General features: G+C 47.2%; 1 protein-coding gene across 1 annotated transcript; it reads right to left on the reverse strand.

Annotated features, from left to right (window-relative positions):
* Positions 1-1,883: 1,883 nt before the first annotated feature.
* LOC124027484 (LIM domain only protein 3-like) lies at positions 1,884-12,354 on the reverse strand. The gene is made up of 3 exons (XM_046339900.1): positions 11,891-12,354; positions 2,833-3,046; positions 1,884-1,977 (listed from the first exon to the last, which is right to left on the reverse strand). The coding sequence occupies exons 1-3, from the start codon at positions 11,946-11,948 to the stop codon at positions 1,884-1,886; spliced, it is 366 nt and encodes a 121-aa protein (XP_046195856.1). The 5' UTR covers positions 11,949-12,354.
* Positions 12,355-12,675: the final 321 nt, after the last annotated feature.

A 12,675-nucleotide genomic window follows, 5' to 3' on the forward strand; every position in this document is an offset into this window, starting at 1 on the left:
AGGAGCTACAGGGCTAATGTTTCACCTCTATTTAAACTAGGAGCTACAGGGCTAATGTTTCACCTCTATTTAAACTAGGAGCTACAGGGCTAATGTTTCACCTCTATTTAAACTAGGAGCTACAGGGCTAATGTTTCACCTGTCTTTAAACTAGGAGCTACAGGGCTAATGTTTCACCTCTATTTAAACTAGGAGCTACAGGGCTAATGTTTCACCTCTATTTAAACTAGGAGCTACAGGGCTAATGTTTCACCTCTATTTAAACAAGGAGCTACAGGGCTAATGTTTCACCTCTATTTAAACTAGGAGCTACAGGGCTAATGTTTCACCTCTATTTAAACTAGGAGCTACAGGGCTAATGTTTCACCTGTCTTTAAACTAGGAGCTACAGGGCTAATGTTTCACCTCTATTTAAACTAGGAGCTACAGGGCTAATGTTTCACCTGTCTTTAAACTAGGAGCTACAGGGCTAATGTTTCACCTGTCTTTAAACTAGGAGCTACAGGGCTAATGTTTCACCTGTCTTTAAACTAGGAGCTACAGGGCTAATGTTTCACCTCTATTTAAACTAGGAGCTACAGGGCTAATGTTTCACCTGTCTTTAAACTAGGAGCTACAGGGCTAATGTTTCACCTGTCTTTAAACTAGGAGCTACAGGGCTAATGTTTCACCTGTCTTTAAACTAGGAGCTACAGGGCTAATGTTTCACCTGTCTTTAAACTAGGAGCTACAGGGCTAATGTTTCACCTGTCTTTAAACTAGGAGCTACAGGGCTAATGTTTAATGTTTCACCTGTCTTTAAACTAGGAGCTACAGGGCTAATGTTTCACCTGTCTTTAAACTAGGAGCTACAGGGCTAATGTTTCACCTCTATTTAAACTAGGAGCTACAGGGCTAATGTTTCACCTGTCTTTAAACTAGGAGCTACAGGGCTAATGTTTAATGTTTCAGATGTCTTTAATTAAGGATCCGCCACTTTTTTTCCATTTTCTCCTAAAATGACAAACCCAAATCTAACTGCCTGTAGCTCAGGACATGAAGCAAGGATACGCATATTCTTGGAAAGGAAACACGTTGACGTTAGTGGACATGTGAAAGGAATGTAGGAGAATATAACACAATAGATCTGTTGAAAGAGAATACAAAGAAAAAAAACAACCGTTGTTTTGTATTTTTTTTACAGGCATCTTTGAAATGCAAGAGAAAGGCCATAATGTATTATTCCAGCCCAAGTGCAATTTAGATCTTGGCCACTAGATGGCAGCGGTGTATGTGCAAAGTTTTAGACTGATATATTGAACCATTGCAGTGCTGTTCAAAATGTTGTATCAAGACTGCCCAAATGTGCCTAATTTGTTTATTAATAACTTTTCATGTTCAACATTGTGCACTCTCCTCAAACAATAGCATGGTATCATTTCACTGTAATAGCTACTGTAAATTGGACAGTGCATTTAGATGAAAAATAATTAAAGTTTTCTGCCAATATCAGACATGTCTATGTCCTGGGAAATGTTCTTGTTACTTACAACCTCATGCTAATCGCATTAGCCTACGTTAGCTCAACCGTCCCGTGGCCGGGACACCGATCCCAACGAAGTGTTAAACTAGGAGCTACAGAGCTATTGTTTCAGCTCTCTTTAAACCACTGACTAGTCACAAAGCAAAAGTCCTTACACAGAGACTACAGTACCGGAGCTACTATTAACCTTCACCTTCACACACACACACACACACACACACACACACACACACACACACACACACACACACACACACACACACACACACACACACACACACACACACACACACACACACACACACACACACACACACACACACACACACACACACACACACACACACACACACCTCTGTCTCTATTTGACGGTTTTAAAGGGGGGCAGCTGGCTGTAGCACAGCAGGTAGGCCTCTAGCATACAGCTGGGTTGGAGCTGGGGTCCCTTCAGGAGACTGGGAATACAGGGTGGTCCTCAACTGAACACAGTCCCCTCCTCGTTTCAACACCTCCATTGAAGCCAAGAGGAAGTCATTGAAGGCAGATTTAAACGTTGGGAGGATTGTAAAGAACCGCTTTTCTGGCCTCAACGTATAGCAGCGGCACCCTAACCCCAATTACACCTCTAACTTAACACCCCTAACCCCAATTACACCTCTAATTTAACACCCCTCACCCCTCTAACATCTATAACACAACAAGTAAACAGGTACTGTAAAAGGATTCATCTAAAGGTAGCTAACCAGGTCTCTACTTCACTGTGATTAATCTAAAGGTAGCTAACCAGGTCTCTACTTCACTGTGATTAATCTAAAGGTAGCTAACCAGGTCTCTACTTCACTGTGATTAATCTAAAGGTAGCTAACCAGGTCTCTACTTCACTGTGATTAATCTAAAGGTAGCTAACCAGGTCTCTACTTCACTGGGATGATTAATTCTAAAGGTAGCTAACCAGGTCTCTACTTCATCTAAGGGTAGGGATGGGAATATAAGGGTAGCTAATCAGGTCTCTTCTTCACTGGGATAAGTATAAGGGTAGCTAATCAGGTCTCTACTTCACTGGGATAAGTATAAGGGTAGCTAATCAGGTCTCTACTTCACTGTGATAAGTATAAGGGTAGCTAACCAGGTCTCTTCTTCACTGGGATAAGTATAAGGGTAGCTAACCAGGTCTCTACTTCGTTGTGCCAAAGATGCTAGAACAACAAATGTGAAGTTAGCCGAGTGGAATTGTGGAATCGGTGTTGGTGTGTGGATAGAACGCTGCTGTTTCCAGGACAGCAGTGTGGTAATCAGAAGTATTGTCTTACCGTAGGTAATCTCTCCGACAGAGGATGAGGTTGGCTTTGGTATAGAGCGTGGAGCCCACCTCTCCCAGCCTGCAGTCACAACAGGCACACTTGAGACAGTCCTCGTGCCAGTATTTATCCAGGGCCTTGAGCAGATATCGGTCCTTAATCTTCCGGTTGCAGCCGGCACAGCCCTTTGGCTTGGTGTCCGGCTGGACGGAGAGCATTTGTATACCTGGGAGGAGAAGAGGAGAAAGATGTCAGAGCGACGAAGAACAATGAACAATGAACACTTTGAACAGTGTCTCTGTCGCATGCTGGAAGGTGGCCACCTGAATACCCGGAGGGTGGAGGAGAAGAGCACATTAGACCAGTGAAAACCAACAGGGATGATGCTATGCTAACTCTGGGTTCTCAGATAATGCTATGCTAACTCTGGGTACTCAGATAATGCTATGCTAACTCTGGGTTCTCAGATAATGCTATGCTAACTCTTAGTTCTCAGATAATGCGAAACTCTTAGTTCTCAGATAATGCTATGCTAACTCTTAGTTCTCAGACAATGCTATGCTAACTCTTAGTTCTCAGATAGTGCTATGCTAACTCTTAGTTCTCGGATAATGCTATGCTAACTCTTAGTTCAGATAATGCTAACTCTTAGTTCTGAGATGATGCTATGCTAACTCTTAGTTCTGAGATGATGCTATGCTAACTCTTAGTGCTCAGATAATGCTAACTTGATAGTGGTCAAGAGAAACAGCTCCACTGATAAACATTGGGGGACATTATGAGCAAATATGTAGAGAAAAACACCGTGTAGACTTCCATTCTTAACACAACACACACACAAAGATACATACATGAAGCCATCGGTCCAAAAGTCATTCCTACAAATCTCCTCTCTCTCTCTCTCTCTCTCTCTCTCTCTGTCTCTCTCTGTCTCTCTCTGTCTCTCTCTCTCTCTCTCTCTCTCTCTCTCTCTCTCTCTCTCTCTCTCTCTCTCTCTCTCTCTCTCTCTCTCTCTCTCTCTCTCTCTCTCTCTCTCTCTCTCTCCCCCTCTCTCTCTCTCTCTCTCTCTCTCTCTCTCTCTCTCTCTCTCTCTCTCTCTCTCTCTCTCTCTCTCTCTCTCTCTCTCTCTCTAGTGGGACAGGGAGTGGTCTAAGTAGTGCAGGTTTCTGGGTATTGTTAGGGGTCCACACGGGGGCGTGAAGCGGCTTTGTTGAGGTTGCGAGGGGGGCCCATACTAGCCCCCAATTAGTATTCTAGCTCCAACCTGAGGAGGGGAGCCCACCCCCGCTTCCCTTTGTTACCCCCTATTTACCATACACACACACACACGCTCGCATGCACACACACACACACACACACACACACACACACACACACACACACACACACACACACACACACACACACACACACACACACACACACACACACACACACACACACACACACACACTCACTCTATAAGTTCCTCTTTCAGCTGTGTCCAAGGCTGAGATTTCAATGTATGTGTTATTCCCATAAAGAGTGAAGGACTGTGTTATTCCCGTAAAGAGTGAAGGACTGTGTTATTCCCATAAAGAGTGAAGGACTGGTTAAATGTATGTGTTATTCCCGTAAAGAGTGAAGGACTGTGTTATTCCCGTAAAGAGTGAAGGACTGTGTTATTCCCATAAAGAGTGAAGGACTGTGTTATTCCCATAAAGAGTGAAGGACTGTGTTATTCCCGTAAAGAGTGAAACCCTGTGTTATTCCCATAAAGAGTGAAGGACTGTGTTATTCCCGCAAAGAGTGAAGGACTGTGTTATTCCCGTAAAGAGTGAAGGACTGTGTTATTCTGTAAAGAGTGAAACCCTGTGTTATTCCCGTAAAGAGTGAAGGACTGTGTTATTCCCGTAAAGAGTGAAGTGCTGTGTTATTCCCGTAAAGAGTGAAGGACTGTGTTATTCCCGTAAAGAGTGAAGGACTGTGTTATTCCCGTAAAGAGTGAAGGACTTTGTGTTATTCCCGTGAAGAGTGAAGGACTTTGTGTTATTCCCGTAAAGAGTGAAGGACTGTGTTATTCCCGTAAAGAGTGAAGGACTGTGTTATTCCCGTAAAGAGTGAAGGACTGTGTTATTCCCATAAAGAGTGAAGGACTGTGTTATTCCCATAAAGAGTGAAGGACTGTGTTATTCCCATAAAGAGTGAAGGACTGTGTTATTCCCGTAAAGAGTGAAGGACTGTGTTATTCCCATAAAGAGTGAAGGACTGTGTTATTCCCGTAAAGAGTGAAGGACTGTAAAGAGTGAAGGACTGTGTTATTCCCATAAAGAGTGAAGGACTGTGTTATTCCCGTAAAGACTGAAGGACTGTGTTATTCCCATAAAGAGTGAAGGACTGTGTTATTCCCGTAAAGAGTGAAGTGCTGTGTTATTCCCGTAAAGAGTGAAGGACTGTGTTATTCCCATAAAGAGTGAAGGACTGTGTTATTCCCGTAAAGAGTGAAGACCTGTGTTATTCCCATAAAGAGTGAAGGACTGTGTTATTCCCATAAAGAGTGAAGGACTGTGTTATTCCCGTAAAGAGTGAAGGACTGTGTTATTCCCATAAAGGGTGAAGGACTGGTTAAATGTATGTGTTATTCCCGTAAAGAGTGAAGGACTGTGTTATTCCCGTAAAGAGTGAAGGACTGTGTTATTCCCATAAAGAGTGAAGGACTGTGTTATTCCCATAAAGAGTGAAGGACTGGTTAAATGTATGTGTTATTCCCGTAAAGAGTGAAGGACTGTGTTATTCCCGTAAAGAGTGAAGGACTGTGTTATTCCCATAAAGAGTGAAGGACTGTGTTATTCCCATAAAGAGTGAAGGACTGTGTTATTCCCGTAAAGAGTGAAGGACTGTGTTATTCCCATAAAGAGTGAAGGACTGGTTAAATGTATGTATTATTCCCTTAAAGAGTGAAGGACAGTTTGAAAACTGTTATTTGTTGATGTGTTTTGTGGCTGTGATGTCACAATACGCTGTTCCCTTAAAACCGTACGAGGAAATGGCTTCCTAGTGTCCTTGTTGACAAACGGATTATTACATAGTAACAAGTGATACAATACCATAACCTCTGCAAATACAACACTCTATTGAAAACAGACAATAATCTAAACTACTTCATCTACTGTGAAATTATCCTCTACGTAGAAAGCCTATGACAATGTTCTTTCTGATTGTGTGAACACTGTTCACTACAACACTAACGCAACCATGGGAATGGTGCTTCCAAAAACCCTATCGTTCTGTTATCAAGACCTTCCACTGGAGGCCTCAGTCCTTCTACCAGGCCAGTCTGTACATTACTCACATAACACAATTTATTTAGTTATTTTACCTTTATTTAACTAGGCAAGTCAGTTAAAGAACAAATTCTTATTTTCAATGACAGCCTAGGAACAGTGGGTTAACTGCCTTGTTCAGGGGCAGAACGACAGATTTGTACCTTGTCAGCTCGGGGGTTTGAACTTGCAACCATTCCGGTTACTAGTCCAACGCTCTAACCACTAGGCTACCTGCCTCTAACCACTAGGCTACCTGCTTGAAAACTGTGAACCACTCGAACCACTAGGCCACCTGCCTCTAACCACTAGACCACCTGCCTCTAACCACTAGGCTACGCTGCCTCTAACCACTAGGCTACGCTGCCTCTAACCACTAGGCTACCTGCCTCTAACCACTAGGCTACCTGCCTCTAACCACTAGGCTACCTGCCTCTAACCACTAGGCTACCTGCCTCTAACCACTAGGCCACCTGCCTCTAACCACTAGGCCACCTGCCTCTAACCACTAGACCACCTGCCTCTAACCACTAGGCTACGCTGCCTCTAACCACTAGGCTACCTGCCTCTAACCACTAGGCTACCTGCCTCTAACCACTAACCTGCCTCTAACCACTAGGCTACCTGCCTCGAACCACTAGGCCACCTGCCTCTAACCACTAGACCACCTGCCTCTAACCACTAGGCTACGCTGCCTCTAACCACTAGGCTACCTGCCTCTAACCACTAGGTTACCTGCCTCTAACCGCTAGGCTACCTGCCTCTAACCACTAGGCTACCTGCCTCTAACCACTAGGCTACCTGCCTCTAACCACTAGGCTACCTGCCTCTAACCACTAGGCTACCCTGCCTCTAACCACTAGGCCACCTGCCTCTAACCACTAGGCTACCTGCCTCTAACCACTAGGCTACCTGCCTCTAACCACTAGGCTACCTGCCTCTAACCACTAGGCTACCTGCCTCTAACCACTAGGCTACCTGCCTCTAACCACTAGGCTACCTGCCTCTAACCACTAGGCTACCTGCCTCTAACACTAGGCTAGTAACCACTAGAGCTTTCCTAACCACTAGGCCACCTGCCTCTAACCACTAGGCACCTGCCTTAACCAGAGGCTACCTTCTAACCACTGTGCTCCTGCCTCTAACCACTAGGCTACCTGCTAACCACTAGGCTGCCTGCCTCTAACCACTAGGCTACCTGCCTCTAACCACTAGGGCCTCTAACCACTAGACTACCTGCCTCTAACCACTAGGCTACCTGCCTCTAACCACTAGGCTACCTGCCTCTAACCACTAGACTACCTGCCTCTAACCACTGCCTCTAACCACTAGGCTACCTGCCTCTAACCACTAGGCTACCTGCCTCTAACCACTAGGATAAAATAGTGACTAGAGCTTTTCCTGACAGCTCTCATTCAGATCCTATTCAAATGAATGTTTTTTTTTAAATCAGAGGGGGAGAGAACGCCATCAAACGGGTTCCGCCGTAATGAGAGACGCCCCCCCCCCCCATTTTCTGTCTGTTGTGTGTTGAACTGCTGATCTGCTAATTGGCCTGATTGAGTTGAGTGAGGGCTCTGCTCCCGTTGTTTAACACCACTCATCCGCACACAGCCCCGTCTCATCCCCGTCACAGCCCCGTCTCATCCCCGTCTCATCCCCGTCACAGCCCCGTCTCATCCCCGTCACAGCCCCATCTCATCCCCGTCACAGCCCTGTCTCATCCCCGTCTCATCCCCGTCTCATCCCCGTCACAGCCCCGTCTCATCCCTGTCACATCCCTGTCACATCCCTGTCACATCCCCGTTTCATCCCTGTCACATCCCCGTCTCATCCCCGTCACAGCCCCGTCTCATCCCCGTCACAGCCCCGTCTCATCCCCGTCACAGCCCCGTCTCATCCCTGTCACATCCCTGTCACATCCCTGTCACATCCCTGTCACATCCCCGTCTCATCCCCGTCACAGCCCCGTCTCATCCACGTCTCATCCGCACACAGCCCCGTCTCATCCCCGTCTCATCCCCGTCTCATCCCTAGTCTCATCCCCTTCTCATCCCCGTCTCATCCCCGTCTCATCCGCACACAGCCCCGTCTCATCCCTAGTCTCATCCCCGTCTCATCCCTAGTCTCATCCCCTTCTCATCCCCGTCTCATCCCCGTCTCATCCGCACACAGCCCCGTCTCATCCCTAGTCTCATCCCGTCACAGCCCTGTCTCATCCCCGTCTCATCCCCGTCTCATCCTCGTCTCATCCCCGTCTCATCCCCGTCTCATCCCTGTCTCATCCTCGTCTCATCCCCGTCTCATCCCCGTCTCATCCTCGTCTCATCCCCGTCTCATCCCAGTCTCATCCCTAGTCTCATCCCCGTCTCATCCCCGTCTCATCCCTAGTCTCATCCCCATCTCATCCCTGTCACAGCCCCGTCTCATCCCCGTCTCATCCCTAGTCTCATCCCTAGTCTCATCCCCATCTCATCCCCGTCTCATCCCCGTCTCATCCCCGTCTCATCCCTAGTCTCATCCCTAGCCTCATCCCCGTCTCATCCGCACACAGCCCCGTCTCATCCCTAGTCTCATCCCGTCACAGCCCTGTCTCATCCCCCTCATCCTCATCATCCCCGTCTCATCCCCGTCTCATCCCCGTCCCCGTCTCATCCCCGTCTCATCCCAGTCTCATCCCTAGTCTCATCCCTGTCTCATCCCTGTCTCATCCCTAGTCTCATCCCCATCTCATCCCTGTCTCATCCCAGCCCCGTCTCATCCCCGTCTCATCCCTAGTCTCATCCCCGTCACAGCCCTGTCTCATCCTCGTCTAATCCCCGTCTCATCCCCGTCACAGCCCCTTCTCATCCCCGTCTCATCCCCGTCTCATCCCTGTCTCATCCCGTCTCATCCCCGTCTCATCCCCGTCTCATCCCTCGTCTCATCCCCGTCTCATCCCAGTCTCATCCCTAGTCTCATCCCCGTCTCATCCCCGTCTCATCCCTAGTCTCATCCCCATCTCATCCCCGTCACAGCCCCTTCTCTCAACCCCCGTCTCATCCCTAGTCTCATCCCTAGTCTCATCCCCATCTCATCCCCGTCTCATCCCAGCCCCGTCTCATCCCCGTCTCATCCCTAGTCTCATTTGTCTCATCCCTAGCCTCATCCCCCTCTCATCCGCAACAGCCCCGTCTCATCCCTAGTCTCAAGTCACAGCCCTGTCTCATCCCCGTCTCATCCCCGTCTCATCCTCGTCTCATCCCCGTCTCATCCCCGTCTCATCCCCGTCTCATCCCTCGTCTCATCCCCGAGGTCTCATCCCAGTCTCATCCCTAGTCTCATCCCTGTCTCATCCCTGTCTCATCCCTAGTCTCATCCCCATCTCATCCCTGTCTCATCCCCGTAACAGGTTTCATCCCCGTCTCATCCCTAGTCTCATCCCCTCACAGCCCTGTTTCATCCTCGTCTAATCCCCGTCTCATCCCCTCACAGCCCCTTCTCATCCCCTCACAGCCCCTTCTTTAACCCCGTCACAGCCCCTTCTCATCCTCGTCTCATCCCTCGTCTCATCCCCGTCTCATCCCCGTCTCATCCCCGTCTCATCCTCATTTGCACAACAAAGTCACCGCTCCTCTTAACCAATCAAACATCCCAAAGAAGTAAGAGGTTTGACTCCCTGGTCTCCTCTCCCCTCCTCATAGGTTTAGAGAAGAGGTTTGACTCCCTGGTCTCACCTCCTCATAGGTTTAGAGAAGTAAGAGGTTTGACTCCCAGGTCTCACCTCCTCATAGGTTTAGAGAAGTAAGAGGTTTGACTCCCAGGTCTCCTCTCCTCATCATAGGTTTAGAGAAGTAACAGTTTTGACTCCCTGGTCTCCCCTCCTCATAGGTTTAGAGAAGTAAGAGTTTTGACTCCCGGTCTCCTCTCCTCATAGGTTTAGAGAATAGGTTTGACTCCCAGGTCTCCTCTCCTCATAGGTTTAGAGAAGTAAGAGTTTTGACTCCCGGTCTCCTCTCCTCTCCTCATAGATTTAGAGAAGTAAGAGTTTTGACTCCCGGTCTCCTCTCCTCATAGGTTTAGAGAAGTAAGAGGTTTGACTCCCTGGTCTCCTCTCCTCATAGGTTTAGAGAAGTAAGAGTTTTGACTCCCCGGTCTCCTCTCCTCATAGGTTTAGAGAAGTAAGAGGTTTGACTCCCAGGTCTCCTCTCCTTATAGGTTTAGAGAAGTAAGAGGTTTGACTCCCTGGTCTCACCTCCTCATAGGTTTAGAGAAGTAAGAGGTTTGACTCCCAGGTCTCCTCTCCTCATAGGTTTAGAGAAGTAAGAGGTTTGACTCCCTGGTCTCCTCTCCTCATATGTTTAGAGAAGTAAGAGGTTTGACTCCCTGGTCTCCCCTCCTCATAGGTTTAGAGAAGAGGTTTGACTCCCAGGTCTCCTCTCCTCATAGGTTTAGAGAAGTAAGAGGTTTGACTCCCAGGTCTCCTCTCCTCATAGGTTTAGAGAAGTAAGAGGTTTGACTCCCTGGTCTCCCCTCCTCTTTGGTTTAGGACCCCGTTGGAATTGATTCCCCACATGATGACTCTCTCAAAGCAACAGAAGCGCTGTTAAAATGACGTCGGGAAAGCTACAGAATAACAGAATATGAATTTTCCATAAACGGAAGGAAATTACAGCTGCTTTCTGGGACCTAAATGTATTTGTTTATTTCTATAGACCCACTTTTAACACACACTTTTAAATTTTTTATTTACAGTTGTTTCCACATAATTTATTTAAAAAACGACCGTTGAACCGACGTGGAATAGACGGTGAATTAACGTCTGTGCCCAGTGGGTGTAGGCTCAATCATTCGACTGCTGTAGCATTGCCTCCTCTGCCTCTTGTCCTTGTAGGACAGAGAGACTAATGGCACACACATCACAGACTACGGTAACCTATTCCTGTGTGTCACAGTATCCCCCCTCCCAAATAACAACAACAACAATAACCGGAGGTAAAATGTTATCTGCTGCCTGACACGCCGAGGCGACGAGAGAGAGAGAGAGAGAGAGAGAGAGAGAGAGAGAGAGAGAGAGAGAGAGAGAGAGAGAGAGAGAGAGAGCAAACAGCAAAGAGACGATTTGATCCCCCCCTTTTTTCAACCGCATCACTGCTGCGCGACACCGAGATGCTGTGACATTTTCACCCGGTTATCGGTTTAATTACGGTTGTCATGGCAGCAGAGTGCTCGGTAAAAGGCTGCTAAAGGAGAAATCATTTTTTTTGTTGTTGATGCAGCTCACAACACGACGACAGAATAAAAAAACACAGAGAACAGGAACAGAGAGAGAACAGGAAGAGAAGAGAGAGAGAGAGAGAGAGAGAGAGAGAGAGAGAGAGAGAGAGAGAGAGAGAGAGAGAGAGAGAGAGAGAGAGAGAGAGAGAGAGAGAGAGAGAGAGAGAGAGAGAGAGAGAGATGGGATGGTAAATTCGTAGCCTTCAAAACGATGTGTTACATTGTAAATGTAATTTTTATTTTTTATTTTTCTTCTCCTATCAATCTCTATTGACTGATGAGATTAGATAGACTAAACAGTGAACAGGCTATGTTGCTGCAGCGCGGATAGATAGACTCCGCATGCAGGACGACTACACCGTAATCAGACAGACTGAAACACTGTTTAACTTCTCGGCTCCGCGCATCACATAGAAACAACAATGAATAACGGCACGGAGCCACGCATTTACAAAACACAACCCAAACCTGGCCGCAGAACAATATGACGCAAAGAAACCTCTTTCTCTTACCGAAACTTTTCTCCCCTTTCTGCATTTGTTGACCCTCGTCGGGAGCCCGAACCACCATGCAACAAGAGATCGGTCCGAACCCAGAATCCTAAATTCACCCGATGGATGGATGATCTCGCTATAATGGCCAAGTGAGCAATCAGCCAGCTGTATGCACGCACGTTCCGTTTTCTCACCGAGGGTGGCTATCTTTTGTTATGTGTAACAATCCCACCTCGTCCGCGCGCACGAACACAGAATGGGGGGGGGGAAAAAAGGAGCGAGAGAGAGAATCACGGGTCCGCTATCACCCAGCGCCACACGGTGATGTAAAACCGCGTTTGTCACAACAGTGCTCGACTATGAAATGAAATCGTCCAGGCAGCACACAGTCGCAGGGTGCTTGGCGAGTGACAGGCAAGCGAACAAAATGACAGCAGATGACAAAGGCATATGCTTCCCCCCCTTCGCGGCGCCCTAATCTCCTAACATAAACCCATCGTGCTCTGCGTTCGTACTGCCAGTCTATACCCCAGGGATCATCAACTACATTCAGTCACAGGACGATGTTGTCTTGTGCGGATGATCAGGGAGCCGAAATATAATTACAAATCATTTGTAGACTGTAAATTGACCGCAAGAAAACCCAAAACAGATTAAAGTATTTGTCCCCCCAAAAAATAAAAATAAAACCTTACAATTGTATAGACCAGATATCTCTCGCTCTCTCTATTTTACATGGGAATACTTTGGAACAGATTTACTAAATTAAAATGACTTGGAGCTGATTTGCTGGTGGCTTTTTT

Source organism: Oncorhynchus gorbuscha, unplaced genomic scaffold (genome assembly GCF_021184085.1).
Source record: "Oncorhynchus gorbuscha isolate QuinsamMale2020 ecotype Even-year unplaced genomic scaffold, OgorEven_v1.0 Un_scaffold_3280, whole genome shotgun sequence".
NCBI classification, from domain to species: domain Eukaryota; kingdom Metazoa; phylum Chordata; class Actinopteri; order Salmoniformes; family Salmonidae; genus Oncorhynchus; species Oncorhynchus gorbuscha.

Coding starts and splice junctions, on each gene's coding strand:
- LOC124027484 (XM_046339900.1), bottom strand. CDS start 11,948: ATGGTGGTTCGGGCTCCCGACGAGGGTCAACAAATGCAGAAAGGGGAG. Junction 3,047..11,890: donor GAAAGGGGAGAAAAGTTTCG/GTAAGAGAAAGA, acceptor TTCTCCTCCCAG/GTATACAAATGCTCTCCGTC. Junction 1,978..2,832: donor TGTCGGAGAGATTACCTACG/GTAAGACAATAC, acceptor CTGTATTCCCAG/TCTCCTGAAGGGACCCCAGC.